The 22,499-nt window shown below is 51.8% G+C and overlaps 1 protein-coding gene and 1 long non-coding RNA gene across 9 annotated transcripts in view; one reads left to right on the forward strand and one right to left on the reverse strand.

The window, feature by feature from the left end:
- Nucleotides 1–5,288: 5,288 nt before the first annotated feature.
- OTX2 (orthodenticle homeobox 2) lies at nucleotides 5,289–13,388 on the reverse strand. 2 transcript variants are annotated; one of them, XM_071809812.1, is made up of 5 exons: nucleotides 13,241–13,388; nucleotides 12,965–13,045; nucleotides 9,189–9,396; nucleotides 8,600–8,751; nucleotides 5,289–7,228 (listed from the first exon to the last, which is right to left on the reverse strand). In XM_071809812.1, the coding sequence occupies exons 3-5, from the start codon at nucleotides 9,283–9,285 to the stop codon at nucleotides 6,608–6,610; spliced, it is 870 nt and encodes a 289-aa protein (XP_071665913.1). In that variant the 5' UTR covers nucleotides 9,286–9,396; nucleotides 12,965–13,045; nucleotides 13,241–13,388; the 3' UTR covers nucleotides 5,289–6,607. The 2 variants fall into 2 exon arrangements, with proteins under 2 accessions (XP_071665913.1, XP_065695766.2); XM_065839694.2 differs by lacking the exons at nucleotides 12,965–13,045; nucleotides 13,241–13,388 and adding an exon at nucleotides 10,964–11,055.
- A 2,170-nt stretch (nucleotides 13,389–15,558) lies between these two features.
- Nucleotides 15,559–22,499, forward strand: part of LOC139828150 (uncharacterized) — a 98,618-nt gene continuing 91,677 nt past the window's right edge. For 5 of the 7 annotated variants that reach the window (XR_011739468.1, XR_011739469.1, XR_011739471.1 and 2 more), the window contains exon 1: nucleotides 15,559–16,235. This is a non-coding gene — a long non-coding RNA (uncharacterized lncRNA). The remainder of the gene's footprint in view (nucleotides 16,236–22,499) is intronic. The other 2 variants (XR_011739470.1, XR_011739472.1) reach the window with 1 other exon arrangement.

Consider the following 22,499-nt stretch of genomic DNA (forward strand, 5'->3'; position numbering starts at 1 on the left):
TCTCCAGGGATGGTTCAGCCACCACCTCTCTGGCCAACCTGGGCCAGGCTCTCACCACCCTCAGGGACAACAATTCCTTCCTCATGTCCAGCCTGAATCTCCCTCCTTTAGTTTAAACCCATCACCCCTTGTCCTTCTCCCACAACAAGTCCTGCTAAAAAGTCTGTCCCCATCTTTCTTATCAGCCCCTTTTAAGCACAGAAAGGCCACAATAAGGTCTCCCCAGAGCTTCTCTTCTCCAGCTGAACACCCCAGCTCTCTCAGCCTGTCCTCCCAGCAGAGCTGTTCCAGCCTTGAATCATTTCTGTGGCTCCTCTGGCCCCTGTCCAGCAGGTCCATGTTTGTCCTGTGCTGAGGACCCAGAGCTGGACCAGCACTGCAGGGGGGTCTCACCAGAGCGGGGCAGAATCACCTCCCTCCACCTGTCACCCACTCTACTGGTGATGCAGCCCAAGATACTGTTGGCCTTCTGGGCTGCAAGCACACATTGTCTGGTTATGTCCCACCTTTCATCCACCAACAGCCCCAAGTCCTTCTCCTCAGGGCTGCTCTCAGTCCCTTCATCCCCCATTTCCCAAGACTGGGTAACCTTAGGGATCCCAGTGTCACACTAACAGTGGAAAAATGCTCTTGTTCCTCTTCCATGCACATGGGAAAGGACAGACACAAGGCACATGGCAAGCCTTACCAAAGAGTCACAACTGAATTAAAGCAGCTCAGCAGAAAATTTCTTCTTCTTAGCATTGACATCCCAACCTCAAAAGAAATTCCTTTGCGAAAACCAGAAATGCTCCAAGTCTTGAAAATTCTCCTCTGTCATTACTTTAGCAAAGTGAGAGTTAAATCACCTCCCAGCAGGCTGTGAGCTGCTATTAATGGTGATGGAAAGTGGAAGCACCTTCAGTCCCTGTTGGAAAGGTTACAGACCAGAAATAACTTTTAAAATATGTTTTCTGAGGCATAAAGGAGGTAAGTTGCCCTCTCTGCTCCCTCATGCCCTCTCCTCCCTCTCCAGCCTGGTCCTAGGCCCCCCCAGAGCACAGGGCTCTGTGGGGCCAGTTAACCCCATGGAGGGTCAAACAATGCATTTTCCAAGCAACAGGAGCTCTCACAGAAATATTGCATGCCCTGTTACCAGCATCTACACGAGAAGAAAAATATCAGGGTGCCTACCTGTAAGCATGAGAGGAGAGGCAGGGAGAGAACCAGCTCCTCCTTGAAAACAGAAAACAACAGAAACACAACCCGGTTTTTCCAGCAATTAGCTCCGTGGGGATCGCTGTGAGGAGGTCTCTGGTCTCACAGAGGTGTCTCCTTTCCTCTCGCTCACCCTATAATGATGCTACCTCAGCCTTCCAAATTTAATTACCAACTAATTATGCATCCCACACAGTGGCTTGGTCCTGGCAAGGGCTGAGTGTCACCAGGAGGAATCTGGGACCAAGGGAGGTGTTTTCTCTGTGCACTGAAAGGGAGTCCCCATCACTGCCTCCAACTCTGCATCTCTAAAGGGGAAAACCCAAAATGAGGGTCTTGCCCTATGTTCATATGGTGTGTGACCCTGTGCCTGGGCACGTCATTGGCACAGGTTGTCCCATGCTCCCCAGACCACACAATGACATTCCCAAATCTGTTTAAACGTAGAACGGAAGAGGGACCATGTCGAGGAAAACGCTTTCTTTCTGGCACATCCTGCGCTAAGAAGTATTTGCCGATAAGCTGATAATCAGGTGGCCCGGCCACCCCTGGTATGTTAGACCTTGCTGCTTAGAGAATATTTGATCATACAGTATCTCCATTAGGAGTTTGTAATCCGCTATCACGGCATTTGAGAGCCATTTGAGTATAAGGAGATTTTTATTAATGGTTCATGAGCCTGGAAGTCAAAATTGACTCTCAGAGCAGATTTTAACAGTTTATGTGGCATTTATATATTTATATATGTCTGCACCCACCTCTTCTCCCCACCCCTCATCACCTCCCTCTGCTCTGTGCCAGCACTGAGGTGCAACAGTGATAACAGCAGCTGGGAGACATCGAGCAGCCCCAGCAGTTAGATCTGTCAAATGACTTTTCCCTTTCCTTTCCTTTCCTTTCCTTTCCTTTCCTTTCCTTTCCTTTCCTTTCCTTTCCTTTCCTTTCCTTTCCTTTCCTTTCCTTTCCTTTCCTTTCCTTTCCTTCCCTTCCCTTCCCTTCCCTTCCCTTCCCTTCCCTTCCCTTCCCTTCCCTTCCCTTCCCTTCCCTTCCCTTCCCTTCCCTTCCCTCCCCTTTTCCCCTTTTCCCCTTTTCCCCTTTTCCCCTTTTCCCCTTTTCCCCTTTTCCCCTTTTCCCCTTTTCCCCCTTCCTTCCTTCCTTCCTTCCTTCCTTCCTTCCTTCCTTCCTTCCTTCCTTCCTTCCTTCCTTCCTCCCCTCCTTTTCCTTTCCTTCTCTTTCCCACTATATGCACCAATATGTGCATTTATGCTATATGCACTCATAGACATGCATTTGTATGCTAGATCCATCCATGCATACGCATTGACATAAACATCCATGCTATACGCATTTATACACACGCACGATTTTGCTCCGTGCAAAGGGGGTGCAGTCTGGGGCTGTGAGCCCTGTGCCCCCCTTGGTCTCTGCGCCTTGCAGGGCTGGGAGTGGGGAGCAGAGGTGTAACGGTCCCCAGCATGGACTGGGGGTGCGGGAGGTCATGACCCCCCATGACCATGGGGGCTGCCCTCTGGGGTTTGCCGCCCCAGCCCTACATGGCCCCAGGGACAGGGGGAACCTTTCCTCCTCTGTTCTTTGGGAAATAGGGGATGGAAGTTTGGGGGCCCTTCTAGTATCCCCACTCCCCTTTTGATCCTCCAAACTTGATGGACTCACAACACAAACCAAGCCTAAACCCAAGCCTAAACCATACCCAGCCCTTCCCAACCCAACCCCAACACCACCTCCATACCCAACGTTCTCAAATCTTCCCAGACCCAAACTCAGGCCTCTCAAACCCAAACCCAGCCTTATCCCCACCACTCCCCCAAATCCCAGGTCAGGGCAGTGAGTGGGATTTTTGCGGGTCCCTGTGCCGCCCCCAGCACCAGGTGGAGAAGTTCTGCTGGAAATCCCTGAATCCGGCTTTTTTCAGGAACTCTTCCCTGTATCCTTGGAAACTGTCAGCACTCCCTGACCCCAGTTCCTCCTGGAAATGCTGTCACCCCAAAACTTGTCCCTATTTTGGGGCTCCCTGGGCAAGGGCTGGTGATTGGGGAGAGATTGGACACTGTGGGTTGGTGCTGGTGAGGAGTGGGTAGAGGAGATGGAGCCGGCATTGGAAGCAGCTCAACTCTGCTTGGTGTCAAGACTTCCCTCCTGATTTTCTGCTTTTTAATTTTTTAAAATTATTATTATTATTTTTCCTGCAGTGGGAAATGTCGCCCTGCAGAACAGGGAGAAGATTCGCTTACACCTATATTTGGAGGGGGGACAACTCAAATCAAATACCCTTCTAATCAGCTCTTTGCCCCTAAATCCTGCTTTCCAACACTAAACCGATGCGGTCCCTCCAGCTTTTCCCCTCATTTTATTGGATCCAGAATTGCCTCACGCAGCCTGAGTTCAGAGGAAATGAATTCAGCTGGGAGACCTAAAACATTAAAAATGAAAAAGGAGCTAAAACACTCTTTATATAATATTTTGTGTTTGCCAGCTCACCTTGGGATTTTGCCCTTTGCCCAGGCGAATGCCTATTTAAATTAAAATCAGAAACAAACAGGTAGAGAAAATGTGGGAAGTGCAAAAAGCCAGGTAATATTCAGAGAAATTCCTGCCATGAATTGGCTTTTTCTGATAAAAATGAACCATAGCCAGGGGAGCTCATCCCTAACAGACAGGGAAACACTTGGGGAAGAAAAGCAAAAGATAAGATGGACAAAGCAAAATGGGAAAAAGAGGTTTTAAAGAGGCTTTGAAAAATAATAATCAAAAGCCCAGGAAACAAAGAGCTTTTCCAGGCAGGTGGGATGCTGTGCCCTGGTTCAACAAGGACTTGCTTTTTCCAAATGTTCATTTCCTTGAATAGTTTTTTTGCGGGGGGAGGTAAACTTTGTTGGTTTGAGCTAAATCAGTGGAGAATGAAACTTTGGGTGCTGCTGCCTGCGAGCCGGCGGTGATGGGGACCCGGCTGAACTGTCCCCGATAACCCCAGTGTTTGCGCTGCTTTGTGCTTCCAAAACCCTCCCTGCATATATCCTCCCATTAAAAAAATATATTAAAAAATTAAAAAACAACATTAAATAAAGAGAAAATCACTGTCTGACAAAAACGGGCGTAAAAATTCGCCTTCGTGCGAAGCCGGCCAATGTGTTTATTTTAAAGGCTGATCTCTGCTTGCGGTGGCGGGGGGCATAAATGCCACCGTGGGAAGGAGAGGGATTGCCGGTGCCCGAGGAGGGGACAGACTCTTTGGAATGTGGGGATGTGAAGTCGAGGGGTGGCCGGCAGCGGTGGCGTTGGTGCTTCCTGGTCCTGAGCACCGCAGTGGGGTGACGGTGGCCCCAGGTGACACGCAGGCAGGAGGGTACTGGTGACAAGCCGTGGGGTGCAGCCATTGACAGGGAGCAGGATGGTGTCTTTTTCAGCCTCTCTTTGGCTTTCCAGAGATTCATTTATTTGCTGCGTTAAATCCAAATTGAGTTCAGGGCTCAGGCAACCCCGGCGATGCCCATGGGAAGGGGTCAGGGGGAGAAGAACAGAGAAAGAGCCACCAAGAACAGGGATGCTCAGGAAGAGCCTGATCCTGCATCACAGGGCGTTGTGGCTTCAGCTCATGGAATTGCAGCTTAAAAACGGATCCCCCCACTTCCCCAGCACCTCTGCTCAGATGATCCTGCCTGATCGCTCCCAGATTCCACCTTCTACTCCCTGCATCAGCCTGGAAAGTTTAGGGTTCTCCTCAAACACAACCGGGGACCTCGCACCTCCCAGGAGAGCACAGAGCAAACACATCCCTTCCCACGATGAGATTTGGAAAAAGCTTGTGGGGAGATCACATTATCCATGATCTGATTATAACAGATTTTTTTTCGCTTTAAAAAATGAATAATCAAAATAAAAATCCTCCCTTCATTTTGCTTCCTGCACCTGAGGGCACCACCGGCAAAACCCCCTTTGTCTTGGCCCCGCAGAAGCAGCCGGACCCTCCTGGTCCCCCGTGCCAGCCTGCGACCGAGAAATCCCTGCGGCAGCCGGCATCGCCCCTCGCCGCCACTCGCCGGATGCGATTAAAATGGAAGACAACCATCAAGTGTGCTAGAACCATTTTAATATAATTATACATATCTGCCAAATCCAGGAAAAAAAATAAAAAGAAAAAAAAAAAAGGTTTATGCATATATATCTTTTTTTTTTTTTTCAGTTAACATCTGCAAGCATAAACGACAATGAATTTCTCGGTTTAAATTCATCCAGGTCAGAGCAACTGCCCAAAGTCCTGTTGGATTTGACAGTTACCGCCGGCGTGACCAGCAGTAAGTGAGCCCCGGAGAGGAGTTTAATGTCCTCGGGTGGGGTTTTTTTTCGGTCTTTTCTCTTTCATTGAGAGAGTTTGTGGTAAAAAGTTTCAGTGCAGTTCACCTCGGGTGAAAGGCGATTGTGTTTTTGTGTATTTCCTTTTTTTTTTTTCTTAATATATATTTTTTATTATTTTTTAAAATATGATAATAGGTAACTCAGTTGCTCTGAATTTCACTTATAATTATAACCTATTTAAATCACAGCAGAACTCCCGCTGGTGCGGAGTTCATAGTTGCATACAATACAGGAGATCACAGTTTTGAAGTCTAGCACAGATTAAAAACCACAGATGTACCATTTATATAAGACACACACTGATTGTCTCTTAAAAACTACATATTGACTCCTTATGAACATTATCTTTTTTTTTGTTTTTAATCTTTAAATAAAGTAGTGCAGCTAGGACAATCAGTCACACAACCCACACAGCCCTGAACCAAGTTCTCCGGGTGCCAACTTGAGCGAGTTGGGCGTCAAACAGTTGGATGAGCTCGAGAGAAAAAGAAAGAGGGAGGGAGAAAAAGAGGGAGATAAAGAGAAATGCTGTCCATTGCGAATATTTGAACCGAGGGTTGGCTAACACATTGGAAACCTCTGGGTGAAGGATCTTTCCACGCACACACAAAAAAAGAAATAAAAACCTAGACTTTTTTTTTTTTGACTTTTTTTTTTTCTTTTTTAAACTGGCCCATAGGTGGGACAATCTCCCACCTCTTCCAAACAAAGAAACCCAACAATTGCCTAAAACTAGAAAGAACACAGATGGGTCTGTCTGCTTTCTGCTCACTAAATGATCTGTCCGTTTAAGGCCTTCCTCCTCTGTTTTTCCTCTTTATTATTCCTTTTCCAGAGCATCTGAGCAGGAGATGAGTCCGAACGGGATCACAACACTGTCCCCCTCTTGTTGCTGTTGTGTTTTTTGTTCATTTGTTTGTCCGTTGAGTTATTTTTCTCTTTAATTTAACCAAGACCTGACTAAAACTGGAGCGTTCAGCCCAGCCTGTTCGTTCTCATCGCGGTTTTATTTTTTTCTCGTTATCACAAAGGTTCTTCACAAAACCTGGAACTTCCATGACGATGTCTGGTCCTTATAATCCAAGCAGTCAGCATTGAAGTTTAACTTCCAGGAGGTGGTTTGGTCTTTATAATCCAAGCAATCGGTGGTGGAGTTAAAGCCCAAACTGGAGGCTCCATAGCCCTGGGTGGAGAGGGAGGCTGGAGACTGGTTGAGGTGGCTGGTGACCGCGTTGGCACCCATGGGACTCAGGGTGGCCCCCGGTCCTGGAAGCTGGTGGTGCATAGGGGTCAAGTAAGATCCACAGTCCATCCCTCCAAAATAAGAGGTCGAGCCAGCGTATCCTTGGCTGTAGCCTGATGCCTGGGTGTAGGTCATGGGGTAGGACCTCTGCATGCAGGAGGACGAGGTGGACAAGGGGTCTGAAAGCGGGGAGATGGACGCTGGGCTCCAGATGGATACGGGGGCGCTGCTGCTGGAAATGGTGGGGACCGAGGTGCTGGAGGGGGGAGTGAACTGCCCACTGGTCCCGCTTTCCGAACTCACTTCCCGAGCTGGTGAATTCTTCTTTTTAGCTGGCCGTACCTTGTTCTGGCCCCCATTCTGCTGCTGCTGTTGTTGCTGCCGGCACTTGGCCCGGCGGTTTTTAAACCACACCTGGAGATGGAGAGATGGGGAAGGAGAGAGGAAAAAACCTGGTGTTAGCGATGCAAAGGCAAAACCAAGGGGGGAAAGAGATGGTGACGGGGAGAATTCCCCAGGGAGGGGACACTAAAAGCGCTCCCCAGCGAGCAGAGGGTTGCAGGCTGCTGCAAAGAAAAGCTCCGGGGCTCCCCCTCCCTGAGATCATTAGCAGTAATAACAAGTGGAAATAGGCAAATCAAACTGCTTAATAAGGTCACTTTTTGGGGGGAAGGGGTGGGGGAAGTGCTGCCTCTTTACTGTTTGCCAGCCGGAGACCCCCAGGAATCACCGTTTAAGGCCTATTGAAGTCAAGCCCTTAATTAGAAACAATAGAGCATCAGAAAAGGAGGGAACAATTAGGGAAACAGAGGCAGGATTTGGGGGGTAGGGGGTAAAGATGCCTCATTTACCCTCTAAATAGACTCTCTGCTCTCACCCCCAGCCAGGACCAGCCCTCCCAACCCCTCTCATCTGTTTTTCAGCAGGGACCAAGGGGTCTGGCTCTGGGGAAGAGGAGTGCTGGGGAGTTTTGTGGGGAGAACGCTGGGGTGTAGCGCAGGGGATCCCTGTCCCCAGCAGCCATGCTTCCCTGGGACACGGCATCACGCTGCCTCGGGAAGCCTCGCATGGAGGAGAGGGGGAGGGATGGCTTTGGAGTTGCCCTGACTCAGCTGCAGGGGTGTCCTGGATCCGTGTTGGGTGCAGAATCCTCCTGCCCTGCCAGCAGCACCTCCAAAGTGCTCTGCCCGCAGAGGAGGCACAGCCCAGCCCCAGGAGAGGGGTCTCCTCCACCAAGGCATCCCCTCTCTCATCAAAGTCCCTTCAAAGGGAGAAGTCGTCCCTAGTCTGTACTGGGGTGAAATGGGATCCCAGTCTGGCCCTGCTCCAAGGATGCAGGGATCCCTGGAGAAGGGGGGATCCTTTGTGGGAGCCGCAAGAGGCCCAAACACCTGAAGGATCGTCTGGGATTCAGTAGCGAGGGCAAGGCAGGGTGCAGAGCCTGAGGGTGCTAGGGATCCCTCTTTGGGATCAGAGAGGCTGAGGAGGCTGGGGAGGGATGGAGAAGACTCAAGAGCTGGGACCTAAGAACTGCACAATCCCACCCCCATTGCACAGGGGGGAATGGGGGCCCTGGGGAGGCAAATTGCCACTCCATCCCCCCTGCACCCTCACCCATCTACGAGCCTCTTTCACTTCACAGGGGCTTGATTTGGCTCCAGGACTGACCCCATCCTCTAAACCACCACCACCCCGCCCCGCTTCCTTCCAGCCACGGACCAGTCCAAACCCTGCACGCCAGGATGGAGGTGGGGGACAGGTTTCTGGGGGCACCTCGTTTCCTACCTGCACTCTGGACTCGGGCAGGTTGATTTTCAATGCCACCTCCTCCCGCATGAAGATGTCAGGGTAGCGGGTCTTGGCAAAAAGGGCCTCCAGCACGTCCAGCTGCGCCCGGGTGAAGGTCGTGCGCTCCCGCCGCTGCTTTCGGGGGGTGGCTGCGAAAGGAGCCAGAGGCCCTGGCTGTCAGTCAGCAGCTTCTCACCCCACTGTGGCCCCTCCAGCCCGCTCCCCAGGGGGGCGCCCCCATTTTCCCCCCTTCTCCTAGGCGACTCGCACCCCAGTTCTCAGGCGCCACCGTGCAACGATCCCACCTCCGTTGCCCCCTCCCCATCTTCCCTGGATGGATCCGGAGCGTCTGACACCCCCAACTCCAGCAAGAGGGTGTCCCCTCTTTGCAGACCCTTCCCCGGGTCTGAAAAGTTGAGGGTGAGGGAGAAAGAACAAAGGTGGGGACCCCCCATCTCCCACCCGCTCCAGCCATCATGATCCTCGGGCTTGTTGTGCTTCCAAAACCCCAACGGCTTCTACCCCTTGGGGAAAAAAAAAAGGGGGAGAGCGGAGAAAGAGAAAGAGGGAGAAAAACGTGGCTTACCGGGATAACCGACGGACGGGTGCAGCAAATCCATGCCCGAGGTTGTGAGACTCAGGCCATTGACTGCATAAGGTGGTTGCTTAAGATAAGACATCATGCTAAAGTTGTGGCGGGGTGGAGAGTTGGCCGAAATCCGGGCGAGGGGGAGCCGCCCGAGAGTCCTGCCTGCCCCGGGGGGTGCCGTCGGGCGGGGGGGGCCGCCAGGTGCCTGCGGAGGCCAAAGAGGAGAGAGGGGGAGGTCAGGCCAGCTCGCTGCCCCCCCAGCTTTTATCCCCGCTCCCTTTCCCCGTCAATCCTCCAGCTCGTAAAGCCGGACCCCAGCCGGATTTGGGAGCTGGGAAAGACTGACTAGATAAACGCATCTCTCTCCCCCCACCCCCAAAAAAAAAGGTCGAGGAGGAAAGGGGGCGGGGGGGCACATCCCAGCCAGTAATTACTGTCCGAACAAAACCCCCCCATGCCTTCAACTGCCCGCATTGTACAGCAGCCCGGGGCATTTGCATAGGATTCCCGGCCGGGCACCGGCTAATTGTCTCAAGCAAAACTTGATTGGGGCCATCGGCAGACACAAAGAACCCCTCGGCTAAATAAATAATGCAGATAACAAAGCCCAAGGGTGAGAAACAAAGAAACAATTCAAGAAACCTATCTCTCCCCTAGTCTCTTGCAAGGACTTTAATTACCCCAGGTTTGGGCAACATTCAAACCTCCTCCCCCCCTTTCCCTTCCCCCCGACGTTGCTGCATTTCAGAGCTCGAATGCCCGCTCGAGCATCCCGCTCGAGAAGAGACAAACTTTTCTGCTCTACCACCATCAGTCCACGTCTGCAGTAATTTCCACCGGCCATTTGCACCTAATTAGTACTCCGGGTAATTAGATTTGGAGGCAAGTAACAGATTTATTAGGCTTTCAAGAAACTCTTGATGACGGAGCTGAAGCTAAACAAACACCTCGGTGGTGACCGGCCCCGGCGGGCGGGAAAGCGAGCGGCTCCCCCCGGCCCCGGCTCCTCCGGGTCCCCGCTCGCTGCCCCGGCCGGGCCGGGCGCTCTGCAGCGAGGAGTGGGGGGACACAAACACACACTCCGTCAAAAAATGGCCGACAAGGGGCCAGCCCGGCGTTCTGGAAAGGGTTAAGATTGTTTTCCCGTGGAAAAAAAAAACCTTTTTTGTTTTGTCTTTTTGGATAAAGTCTTGCCCTTCCCTCCATTGCCGATGGCCGTCGGAAAAACGAGCTCCCGCACAACTTTCTTCCTCAAACACCCCAAAACTCTGTGTTTTCAGCTGATAAGAACACAAGGGAGCAAAGCCGCCGACCCGAAAGGGCTGCGAGCTGCCGGGGGGCTCCTGTAGGATCCTCGGGCTCCTATGCCCCCCCGCCCGGCCCCACCAGCCCCGTTAGCGCCGGTTATCAGCGGTTCGGAGTTTCCCCTTTTCCCCGCGGGCTCTGCCGCCCTCTGATGCGCTGAGCGGCGGAGTGAGCGCGCATAAAGCGCACGGTCGGGCCCTTTTTTTAACAGCCCCCCGCGAGGGAGGCTGAAGAGAAGCAGCTTTGCCGAGGAGGGAACCCCGCGCTCCGCACCGGTGTTCGGGGCGGCTTCGGCCGCCAATTCGTTTTCCCCGGCGCAGAATACGTAGGAGAGCAAAATTGGTTTTGCTACCAGCCTAAAAACGAATTAAAAAAAAAACCAAACAAACAAACAAAAACCCCGGAAAAAAATACAACAAAGCCACAAAAAATAAAAAAAAAAAGAAGAAGCAAACACCAAAACGAACCCTAAACCTCCATTCTGTTGAACTCGGCGGCATCACGCCGAGGCACCAGCCCAGCGCGGCCGCCCGCGGAGCCGCTCGGCCGCGCATCCCGGGGCCGCCCCGCAGCCCGCGGAGCAACGGCTCCGCTCCGCAATCTGTCACCTTTCCCCCTCCTCCCCCCCTTCCCGCTCCGCAAAGAGCCCGGCTACCAGTTGCTCTGCCCTCGCTCAATAATAATTACCCCGTCCGAGAATTAATTATAATAAATGTTTTCTTGATAAACTAACGAGATAATCCGGGCGGCACACGCTCCCTAATTACGGGCCACCGGCCCCAGCTCCGCTGATCGCCCGGGTTGATTAATGCAGGGCAGCGATCCGCGGCCGGGAGCGCAGGCTGCGCCTCTGCCCTTGGCCGCGCTGCGGGGGGACGTGGACGGTCCGGGGGGGTTCACCGGGCCGCGGAGCAGCGCGGAGAGGCTCCCACGGAGGTGCGAGATAGAAAAAGGAATTTGTTCGGGTTTGTTTCGCAAACGAGAGCTCGGTTCCCTGCCCGTACGGCGCTCCACCGCATTTCTTAACTATTTTTTATTCTCCCCCCGCCCCCAAAACGGTGGGAAGGTTTGGTTTGATATTTCTTAACACCGGGATTTTCCCCCGGTGTGAAGGCGGCGGGGATGGACCCGCTATTGACTCTGCTGCGCAGTTCCCCGCTTTTCCTCCCCCCCGGACCTGCGCGCAGCTCCGCGGCCGCCGAGTCCTTTCTGGGCCGCGCAAACGAAAGGGACGGTCGGGAGCGATGGAACCGGGCTCGGCGGGCAGCGACCTCCGCCGCGGAGCCGTTTGACCCATCTCTGCCTCCCCACCGCCACTCGCTCGCATTTTTTAACTGCCCTTTTTTTTTTTGTTATGGTTTTGGGGTTTTTTTTTTGTTGTTGTTGTTGTTTTTAACTGGAGTTACATCTTTTCGTAAGAAATAAATAATAAAATTCAACTTCTCGGAGGACCTGAAATCTAAAGAAATCTCTACAGCGAAGGAGGTTTTCCAGCTCTAAAGAAACTTGTACCGGTGCACAAGGACTTTCCCGACTTTCTCTTTGTCAGCGCGGTCTAATTCAGAGGAGAGAGGCCGGGGCGGGAGCAGTGCGCGTTATACCCGATCGGTGTCTTTGGGAAGCGCTTTCCCACGGCTTAAAAAATGAAATAAAATCAAAATAAGGGAGGTGGAAAACATCTCCAGCCCCCTCCCACTCGGATGCCATTCTCTCCATCCTTTTCGCCAACACCGAGCCACGAAGCTCCGTCCTCAAAAGCCTTGAAGATTTTTCTCCCTGCTATTTGCAACCCAATTCTCCGACCGCAACGAGTGCTCAAAGACACCTTCTCAAAATTACTTTGCTGTGTCCGCATCGCAAGAAAGAGGAGGAGGGGGGAGGGGGTGTCTCAGGCAGGAACTGACAGAGGGGATAAATTCCTCCCCGGTTATTTCTAATTTTAAACTTAAAAGTCCATTTTGGGACTAGACAAGAACCAAAGTCGAAAGGATCAGACTGGGGGCGGGAGGGGAGGCGGAAATTAAAAATAAAACCAACATGTACCTAACTAACGAAATCGCGGTGAAGAACCGCGCCTGCCCGCGGAGGAGCGAGCGGCTCCGCGTCCAACCTCTGCCCGGCCGCGGCGTCGGGGGGACGGGGAGGCGGTGGGCATCGCCTCCCCGCTTCTCGGATTTGGCCCTTCTCCTTTTCATCCAGCAGCTCCCAGTCCTCGCCGAGGGCCGAGCGGTCGCCGTCGCCTCCGGTTGCCCTCGACCCGGAGCCGCTTCCCTCCTCCGCCCGGCCTGGCCCGGCCTCCCCCAGGCAGCCCCGCATCTCCTCCGGGGAGCCGCCTGCTCACCGCTACCGACACACTGACCTCCCCACCGCACACATAATGTTTTCAAAATAATAATAATAATTTTAAATTTTCCTTCCCCTGTGTTTCTGCCCGCCCAGCAATGCCCCCGAGGAAGGGTCGGACTTACCTGCGAACCTCGGGCAGGGCTGGGGGGCGAGGGGTGAAACCTGCCGCCCGGATCCTCGCCAAATTCAGGGGTCGGGTTGAGCTGGGAAAGAAAGCACAAAGCAGGAGGTTAGAGAGCTCGCCGCATGCACATGCCCACGACATCGGGTTTGGGGGGGGGGGGCTGGGGGGGAAAGGAAAAAAATGTTTGAAAAAGAAGAATAAATGGGGAAGAAAGGGGAGGGGATGGTGCAGGAGAGGGATGCAGGGATGCTCGGGGTCTGGGCTCGGTACATACAGATCTAGCCGGTGCCGGAGCTGGTCAAATGATTTTATTTTTAATAATAGTGGCAGGGTGCGTTGGAGCTGAGGTCTCTACCTCTCTCGGGGAGCTTTGCTGAGAAAGCGCCTCTCTGGCAACTTTTTGACGCAAACTCTCCAACCAATGGCAGGGAGAGAGTGATTGACACATCTAAGCCAGGGGGAAAATAATAAAAACACACAACAGGGGGAGGAAAAAACAGGCCGCTGCTGTACCGGGGGGACAATCAAGCGAGAAATAACAGCCACCGAAATGACACGAGAATATACATTAAAAGAACCTGCTCGGTTTAAAAATATACATTATGGAGCGGAGCGTGTGAAGTCATTGTACGAATTAATGGGATGGACAGCAGCGATGGCGTTAGTGTGTTGCCCGGGGAAGGAGAGGAAGGGAGGGACAGTAAAAAGCTGGGGGAAGTATAATAATAATAACATCAAAAGATATTAAAATAAATAAGTAAATATTTGGGAAGGGGGGACATGGAGCCTGCCGGGGGCCCTTGGCTGAGCAGCACGAAGCTGGGAGAGAGGAAACCCGCGGGAGCAAAGGGGAGACACCCCCCCCGGGACAGAGGAGAGTGGGGTTCCAGGGTTCCCTCAGCCCTGGCTCCCCACTACCGCACCCGCGGAACGGCCCGCACCCCCCGGTCGGCCTCCCAGAGGCCAAATGTCCCCGGGACGAGGGGAATCGAGTCACCTGGAGGGGGATATAAACACATTTCAATTTTTCTAAAGATATATACCGATGATGGTGTAGAATGGGACACAGGCAGCGGCGCTGCGTTGAATTTGCGAATACGGACGTGCACGTATTTTAATCGCAAGAAACTCTGTGCAGCAAAGGAGGGGGGAGTGAGGAGGGCCGCGGGGGGGGTCCCGCCACAGAGCACCGGGGACAGGCACCGGAACGCGCCTCTCGCACCTCCCGTCCCCCTCAACTTCTCCCGGCTCCAAGAAACCCGAAAATAAAAGCTTTGGCGAAAGGCAGGAGGACGGAGGTAGCTCAGGTCGGAGGGAGGGAGCGCTCACACACTTTCCTCACTTCTAACAATAGGGGAGGGGGGAAAATGCAGCGGCTCGATCATTTTAATGGGGTGACCTATGTTAATGAAGTTATAGCAATTAATTCGCCTCTTTGTGGCTTTCTCTGAGCCTGGCTGCGTGCAATCCAGCGTGGTTGTCCTTGGACTTTAGCGCAATCCCGAGTGCTGTCGGTGCGGCCGGTTTGCAGGAGCAGGTTTGGGATGCTCGGGGTTGCGCTGGGTGGGGGGGGCTGGGCGTTGTGGGGTTTGTTTTTTTGTTTTTGTTGTCTTTCCTCCCAGAGCGGAGGAGGAAGAAGGGGGGAGAAAGGAAGGAGGGAGGGGACAGGAGGGAAAATTAAACAAATAAACAAACAAACAAACAAAATCAGCACAAAAGCAGCCGCAGCCCTGCCCGCCGGAGCCGCTCCCACTTTGACCGTTTTGTTGTTGTTTCTTTGCCTTTTTTTGCGAGGCGTCTTCGCGGAAAGTTGGTAGCCGGGGTACCCCCGGTTGGTATCCCCCTCTCCCCCCCGGAACCCCTGACCTCTGCATCCTTTGGAGTTGTGGTTTGTTTTGGCTTTATTTTATTTAGTTCCCTCCTTACACCCGTGAGACTTTGTTGGGGGGCGACTTTTTGTGGTTCCGTTTGTTTGGGTTTTGTTTTGTTTTTGTGGGTAGCGAGAGGTGGCTGCAAACTCCCCCCCGAGTCCCTTTGCAGCATCTGCCCCCCTCTGCAACCCTTGCACAGAGATCCGCGTAGGGCAAATCCTTCCCTCTCACCTCCCCGCATGTCGGCACGGCCACGCCACCCCTCAGCCTCTCCTTTAGCAGAGCACCAGGAATAAATATCCCGATTGAACCCTCTCCCCCCTTCGCCCCCCTCCTCCTCCGCCTTTTGCCATCGTCTCCCGCCCCCACATATTATTTAATAACCTTAATCCACCTTGGAAGAATGAGAGAGATAATTCGTTCCCGTGTATCCTGACCAGGAGGATATTTTCGAAATCGATTAAAAATAAAAGAGGGAGGAAAAAGGAAAAATAAAAAGAAGGAAAAAAAAAAAAGGGGGGGGGGGTGTTTGAGGGCTGGAGGAAGCCGGGTTATGGCAGAGGGCTGAAATAAAATTCAGTGCTTGCAGAAAGTGGTTGGGAGAGCAGGTTTGGAAGCCCGGCTGACATCCCTGCCTGCAGCCCGGCCGTGGGGCGGTGAGCAGAGCTGCTGCCATCCCAGCCTTTCCCTCTGTCCCCCCCCACCGCCCTCTGCTCCCCAGCCTGAGAAGTTGGGAATAATTCACGCGGCCAATAAAACAAGTGGCAGAGCTGGACAGTGTTACTTAAATAAACAAGGGTCTCTTTAAAATTCTCATCCACTTCAGATGTCTAAAGTAAGATTGTGATGATTTTGTCACGGTTTGGTAAATTTACCCCTTTAAGAGGCTTTCATAAATCCCAGAACACACCTTCAGCCAGATTTGAATATAGATTTAGGTTTTAAAACCCAGAAGCTGGGAACACCGCTTTATCAAAGAGAATTTCCCTTTAGCTTAGCAATGTGTCGGAATGGCTCTTGCAAAGATTGGATCTGAGAGGGGGGAAAAGGGGGAACCTTCTTTCCTGGAGCAATCCTGCACACACTGTGCAGCTGCCTCTGCCTTCAGACTTCTGCAGCTCAGGGAAAAGTTGCCAAAACCAATATTCATAATTATTGCAGCTGCAGGAATTCGGGGCTTTATTTATTTTTTTTTAATGATTTTTTTTTTTTTTAAACTTCCCAATCTCTTCTGGCCCATTTGGAAAACGTTTCAGAGCAGGTACAGTGCCAGACTAGCTGGGGATAACGGGGAGTGAGTGGAGATGTGTGATTTTTTTTCCTCCCTCTAAGAACTTTGTGCTCAGAGAACCAAAATCTGCTTCTGGGATGAAAAGAAACTGTAACTTCTGCTTCTCAGTAAGTTCTCCAACTTTCCGATGCCAATCGTGTTACAGAGCCATTTTCTCTCTCTGCATAGCTGTGTTTCTTCTCTTTCTCCCTCTTTACTTCTCTTTCCTTCGATTTTAATTTCCGACTCTACTTTACTAACGCAACCGTTTCGTGAGTGGTTTTGTCGCCGTGTGTGTCGCTCGCCAGGTTGATCGCGCTGAGCTGCTGCCCTTGTGTGTTATGACCAAGGAAAAGCAAAAAGAAAAGATTATTTATTGAGGTCGGGTGGAAGTTAAAGAAGGAAGCAACACCCCCCCGCCCCATCCAAAATGAACCGTTTTATTATTTGTCACCTTTGTATTTCTGATCGGCTCCGGAAAGCGATGCATGCTACGCACTTTTAAGCTTTTCCCTCATCGGATTTGTGTCTAGTTAAAATATTCCAGACTTTCCTTGAAGTTTATCTGCAAGTCAATTGCGGTTTGGTGTTTCTTTACTTCTTGTTTTATTTTTCCTGAGTTTGACACAATCTCTCTCCCCCCCGCTCCATCCCCCGCAATGTCCCTTTTCGGGGTGCAAACCCAGAGGGATTGGCAAAGCTGTGGCACTTCGAGAAAGGGTCGGATTCGTTTTAAAATGCTGGAATGATTAAATAGGGGGGGGGGAAAAAAAGCCAAAACCTCTTTTGCCGAGCGTCTGGGAGAGGTTTGGCAGAGCCGTCACCTCCTTTGGGGAAGGGGGGTGTTTTGGTTTGTTTGTTTTGAAATATATATATATACATATATATAAAGACAGCATCTTCGCCTATATGAAATCAAGTTTCATAATTGGGGTATGAGGGTCTCGGGGGAGGAGATGAGAGGAGAGGATGGTGGAAGCATTTAGGGGGAATCTGCAGTTTGCCCAGCTCGTTTTGGAGCTGGACAAGTCCTAAAAATGATACCCCCGAGAGCAGAGAAAGTGAGGTCAGGGCTTGCACCTGAGGGAAGGTCTCATGTGTACCGGGGCGGGGGGGCGGGAATCGTGATAAACACAACAAAACAACCCCCAAATCCAACAATAAAACAAACACCCCCTCCCCCAGAGCATTAAATCAAACAGCATTAAACAATAATTAAAAAAAAAAGGTCTTTGGGGATGCGGTGCGAGGGGGGTGCGTGGGGGGATCCACGCGTGGGGGCCGGTGCGGGGCGTCCCCCGGGGGCCGGTGCGGGAGGCTGGGGAAGGGGCGTGTGTCTGTGTGTCCCTGTGTCCGTGTGTGTGTGTCCGTGCTGATGAAAGGCGCTAATACTGCCAGTTTACATAATTTTTCTCTCCAGGCCGTGAAGTTACCTTGATGAGCAGCTTTCTACAGCAATCAGATTATAGCTCCCAACCCAGATATTAAAATAACGGTTACAGTCCCATATCTCGCGTGTTGGCAAACTTGGAAGAAATGAAGGGGTCGGGGGATGAAGGGGGAGGGAGAGAAAGAACTAGAAAAAGGGTTTTGTACGAAAGAAGAAAAGAAAACCGCAGAGAAGCTTTAAACTAGTCTTTCGTTTGTAACCTTTTACAACCTTTATTTCCCGTATATGAAAAGCTCCTTTTATTGAGACCCATAAAGAACTTTTTTTTTTACGCCCCCCCACCCCCTTGGATTTTTAATTAGAGCCCATCAATTGCAGCCATATATATAGGAATCGATATAAAGTAATCCGTGGAGATGGGCTAAGGTTTTAATCGAAAATCTTCTTTGCAGATCTTCTTTAGCCGCTGGCTGGTGGAGAAACAAATGTTCATTAAAAAAATACCCCCCGAAACCCCCAAAGCAGCCCCCCCAAGCAAACAAACCCACAATGCAGGAAACTTGCGAAAGCTCAGAAACCAACTGTTGTTACCATGTCAGATAAGAAATTACTCTTATGCTTAACTTCATTCTCCCTTGCAGGCAGTTCATTTTCACACCGGAAACTTTAAAACTAGCACCCAATATTACAGCTATTTTTATTTCCTTTCTTCGTTTATATATGGGAATGGTATTTTCCTTGTGGGAAGGGTCTGGTCTGTGCGCCCGTGAGTGTCTGTCTGTCTGTCTGTCCGGTAACAAAGATCCCACAAGTACAACACTGCGGGGAAATCCGGACACCGTCCCCTTGCAGCTTCTCAGGCTCACAAATATCGCACTAATTTTTTTTTTTCTTTTGCTTTCTCATTCTTTTTTTTCTCTTTCTTTCTCCCCCCTCCCCCTTTTTAAAGCGTTTTACATTCTGTAAAATTTAACTCTTTGCTTTCACGCGATGGCATATTTCTTTTTCAATGTAAAAAGAAAGGAGGAAAAATCCCAACTCCCCCAGTGCTCCCCCAACCTTCCTCCTTTCTAAAGAACTAGGGCTGTTTTTCTCCAGGGGAAGGAGGGGAGTGGAAGCTAAATATGAAACAATGCAAGCAGCTTCGGGTTTATTTTGGTAAATTAATTGTGAGACTATTCTGGCTCCTGTGTGTTTCTGCATGATTAAACTGCGCTATTTGTTCCCCAAAGCTGCACATTAGCAGAAAGTGCAAGTCTATTTTAAAGCATCATCCTCAGGTTTAATGTAAGCAAACTCGGCTGAGTGAAAAGTTTACCCCAGTAATTGCAGCTAAGAGTCGACTGTAGTTGTTTTAATCATTATTTTCTATCTGATAAGTGCGTTTTAAAGAATGGACTCTGCATTTTTTTAATCTGAAGGAAGGGAATCTGACCGTATTTGTACCCAACCTCGCGTCTTATCTGTATGAAATTTCAATTTATTTAAAAGCCTGGTATTTAATACACTACACGGGCCACATTTAGTTTAGACAAACCCCCTCTTGTACTTTCTCCGTAATCACGCCTAATGAAAACGTGGGATTTTCCCATTATTAAAAAAAAAAAAAAAAGTGAAAATATAATGCATCTTCATTAGGAAAATTGACTGCTGTGCTCAAGACAGTTCTTAATTGAAAAGGCAACCTATTTTAATGGTGTGGTTGAGGAGAAGATTACATACTTTATCCAAACACAAAGACAATTAATAATGAGGACCAGGCTGCTGCCATTAACTCTAATGCAGTTACATCAATGTCAATGGAAGTTGTTCGTACCTGAACGGGGAAGGGGCTGCGCCCCGCAGCCCCTCCGCCCCGCCCGGCCACAGCTCAGCCCCTCTCGGGCTCCAGCAACACCCGGTACCGCCGCTTTTTCCACCGCTAAACCCAGCAGAATCGTCCCCACGGCTTCCCCCACCCCCCATTGTATATATATATTTTTAATTTTATTTTTTCTCGCGGCAGCACAACCCCAAGAAGTTGTGCGAATAAGGTTCGCCCCTGCCGCCTGCTTTAAAGGGATTTTTAAGAGCTGTCTAATTCAGGCTGTTTAAAAGCGTGACAATGCGGAGCGGTGGTAGCGCTTAAGCTGCAGTTTGCAAACGAATCCGTGCCCCACAGCCAAGGGAAAAGTCCTTTCTCCCCCTGCTCCTTTCCAGCGCTGCCAAGCGCCAGCGTTCGCCTGAGCGACGCCTTCGCTTAAGGCATTTCTTTGGGCTTAAAAAAAGAATGAATAAACTTTCATTTGCTCGATTTGCTGATAAGGTGTATTTATGCCGAGAGTTGGCGGTTGAGGGTCTGCTTTGTATTTTTCTCTATTTTCTTTCCCTAGGAGGGACCGCTCGGTCATGCCCCGTTCACCCGGAGCCGGGCGGTGTTTCCGCGGCTGCGGAGCGAGCCGGGGTGGGAAGCGCGGAGCGGTGCCGGGCGCTACGCGTCCTTCACCGACTTAAACAAAGTCCCGCTCAAACCCCCTCCCTGGGAAGCGAAGTTGATTCGATAATTACAAATAAAATAATTAAATCAGAGCAGCGCAATTTCTCCCGAAAAAAAAATCCCTAAAATAAAAACCTACAACCGATAATCGATCCCCCCCCACCTCCCCGCGGCAAACCGCTTTCCCCCACCGTGGGCAACTTTCTGCAGATCTTTGTCCTGCACTGAGAGGGGGCCACCCCCAAGCCTGGAAAAGCAGAGCCGGTAACCCGGGGGGCTTTCCCACTTGGTTTTATTTTGGGGGGGCAAGGTGGAGGGCATGATTGCCAGCCGGGGTTCCTCATCCCCGCCCGGCCGGGCCAGTGCAGGGGGGTGAGTCCCGCTCAGCTGCATCCAATGGAGGAAAATAGGCTTTTTTGAGGGTGTTTTGTTGGTTTTGTTGGTGTTTTGTGCCTGCCCTGCCCGCGGTCCCGCCCGGTACTGGCATCGGGAGACAATGCGGCCGCTCGCTGCCCGGCTCCCGCACCCCCCACCCCGGTGGCCCCCGGGCCTAATCCCGGCTATTCCCCCTCCAGCCGCTTTTAATCTCCGCCGGGGGGAGGAGAGGAAGGAGCAGGGGGGTGGCAGCCCCGGTGCCGGTGCCCAGCGGCGCAGGCTGCCCGCCCCGGGCTCGGCCCCGCCGGGCGGCCGCCCCTCCCCGCCCCGCCCGCCCCCGCAGCTGCCGCCCCCGCCACCCCCCGGGGACGGGAGAGGTGGGGGTTCGGGCGGCCCCGTATGGGATACGGTGGGTGGATGGATGGGCAGTGCCCGGCCACTCTCACGGACGGACAGATGGACAAGGCTGTGCCCAGCATCCCCTCACAGACAGGCAGATATAGTAGAGCGTGGCTGCCTTCCCCGACAGACAGACGTTGAATCTCCCCTCTCAGACAGACAGACATCATAGACTCATAGAACATCCTGAGTTGGAAGGGACCCACAAGGATCATGGAGTCCAACTGCTGTCCCTGCACAGGACACCCCACAGCTCACACCATGTGTCTGAGGACGTTGTCCAGTCTCTTCTTGAACACTGTCAGGTTGGGACCGTGACACCTCCCTGGGAGCCTGTTCAGTGTCCAGCACCTCTGGGTGAAGAACCTTTTCCTCATGTCCAACTGACCCTCCCCTGGAACATCTTCCTGCCATTCCCTTGGGTTCTGTCATTGGTTGCCGGAGGAATCAGTGCCTGCCATTCCTCCTCCCCTTGCGAGAAAAGTAGACTGCGATGAGGTCTCCCTGCATGATGTTAGGATGGGCAGAGCAGTGTCCATCCATCTCTTCCAGACAGACAGACAGACGGACAGACAGCTGTGGCCCACCAGCCCACGCAGATGAGAGCTGCTTGGGTTGAGTCCACCCTGGTGAGCAGAGCTGGGGACAAGCCCAAGTGGGGCCAGGCTAATCCCCAGACAGACAGACAGACAGACGGGGCCATGCCCTGCTCACTCCACCTGGCAAGGGGGTGCCCTCCTAAATCCCAGGCAGACCAGGTGGAGCATGGCTAATCCTTAGGCAGAGACGGGCAGCGGCTGGTGCAAGCAGGCAGGGCTGGCTTCCACAGAGCCGTGGGTTGGACCAGGAACACCCGGTCACATTCAACTGGTTGTTGGACAAACAGACCAAACATCATCCTGCTGGGTTTCTGCTGGGAGAGGCAGAGCCCGACCAGATCTCACAGGAAAAGAGGAGTTAACATGTCCGTGGCCATGACAGTGGGGGATTTTCCTACCTGTGGAAAAAAACCCAAACACGTTGCGATTTCCTTCGCTGTGCAGGCAGAGAGAGGCAGAGCGCTGGGTTCCAAGCTGGCTGTGGCCTTTAGGAACTACCCTAACATTCACAGTCACAGATAAAAAGAAAGTTCCTGCTGGTTCCCTTCCAGACAAATGAGCCTGGCCGGGTCTCTTTGCTCTTTAGCAGCATCTGTCCACCCTCTGCACCTGATTCCTTCCAGGAGCCTTTCATCTCCCTCCCCTGCCTGCTCCCAGAGCCCCGGCTGATCTGCCCGCGGGCTTAATGGGACAGGAGGATGCGAGTCCCCTGGGATGCTCTGTGCCCACCTCCTCTTTCTCATCTTGGCTCGCTGGAGCACTGCTCTTCCCCTCTCTCCTGTACCTACTCAGATGGCGAAGGGATTTTTGGTGGGAAGAGAGGAGTTTCTGGAGCTTTTATTTACCTGTCCGGAGACAGCCGTGCTAGAAGCTGTCTCCTTATTTCTCTGAAGTCTGTCCCTGTGCGGGGAACGTTGATGACACGCCGATTTATGTCTGTGCCTAAGAAGCAGAGCTCGAACCAGACTCATCAGGATTTTCCGTGGAAGTGTGCCTGCCTTCTGTGTTTATTTTCGTGCTGATGATGTAGGTAAATGTGACATCAACAGGTTGTCGAATAGGAAAACAAACCTCCTTTTTGTGTGCACTCACTGATAAACACTGCGATGAGACCCTTTGGCAGGAGGTTTGCCTGGAAAAAGAAATGCCTTCT

Source organism: Patagioenas fasciata, chromosome 5, assembly GCF_037038585.1.
Source record: "Patagioenas fasciata isolate bPatFas1 chromosome 5, bPatFas1.hap1, whole genome shotgun sequence".
NCBI lineage: Eukaryota > Metazoa > Chordata > Aves > Columbiformes > Columbidae > Patagioenas > Patagioenas fasciata.

Coding starts and splice junctions, on each gene's coding strand:
- OTX2 (XM_065839694.2), bottom strand. CDS start 11,050: ATGCGCGGCCGAGCGGCTCCGCGGGCGGCCGCGCTGGGCTGGTGCCTC. Junction 9,397..10,963: donor CAACAGAATGGAGGTTTAGG/GTTCGTTTTGGT, acceptor TGGCCTCCGCAG/GCACCTGGCGGCCCCCCCCG. Junction 8,752..9,188: donor CCCGTCCGTCGGTTATCCCG/GTAAGCCACGTT, acceptor CTCCTTTCGCAG/CCACCCCCCGAAAGCAGCGG.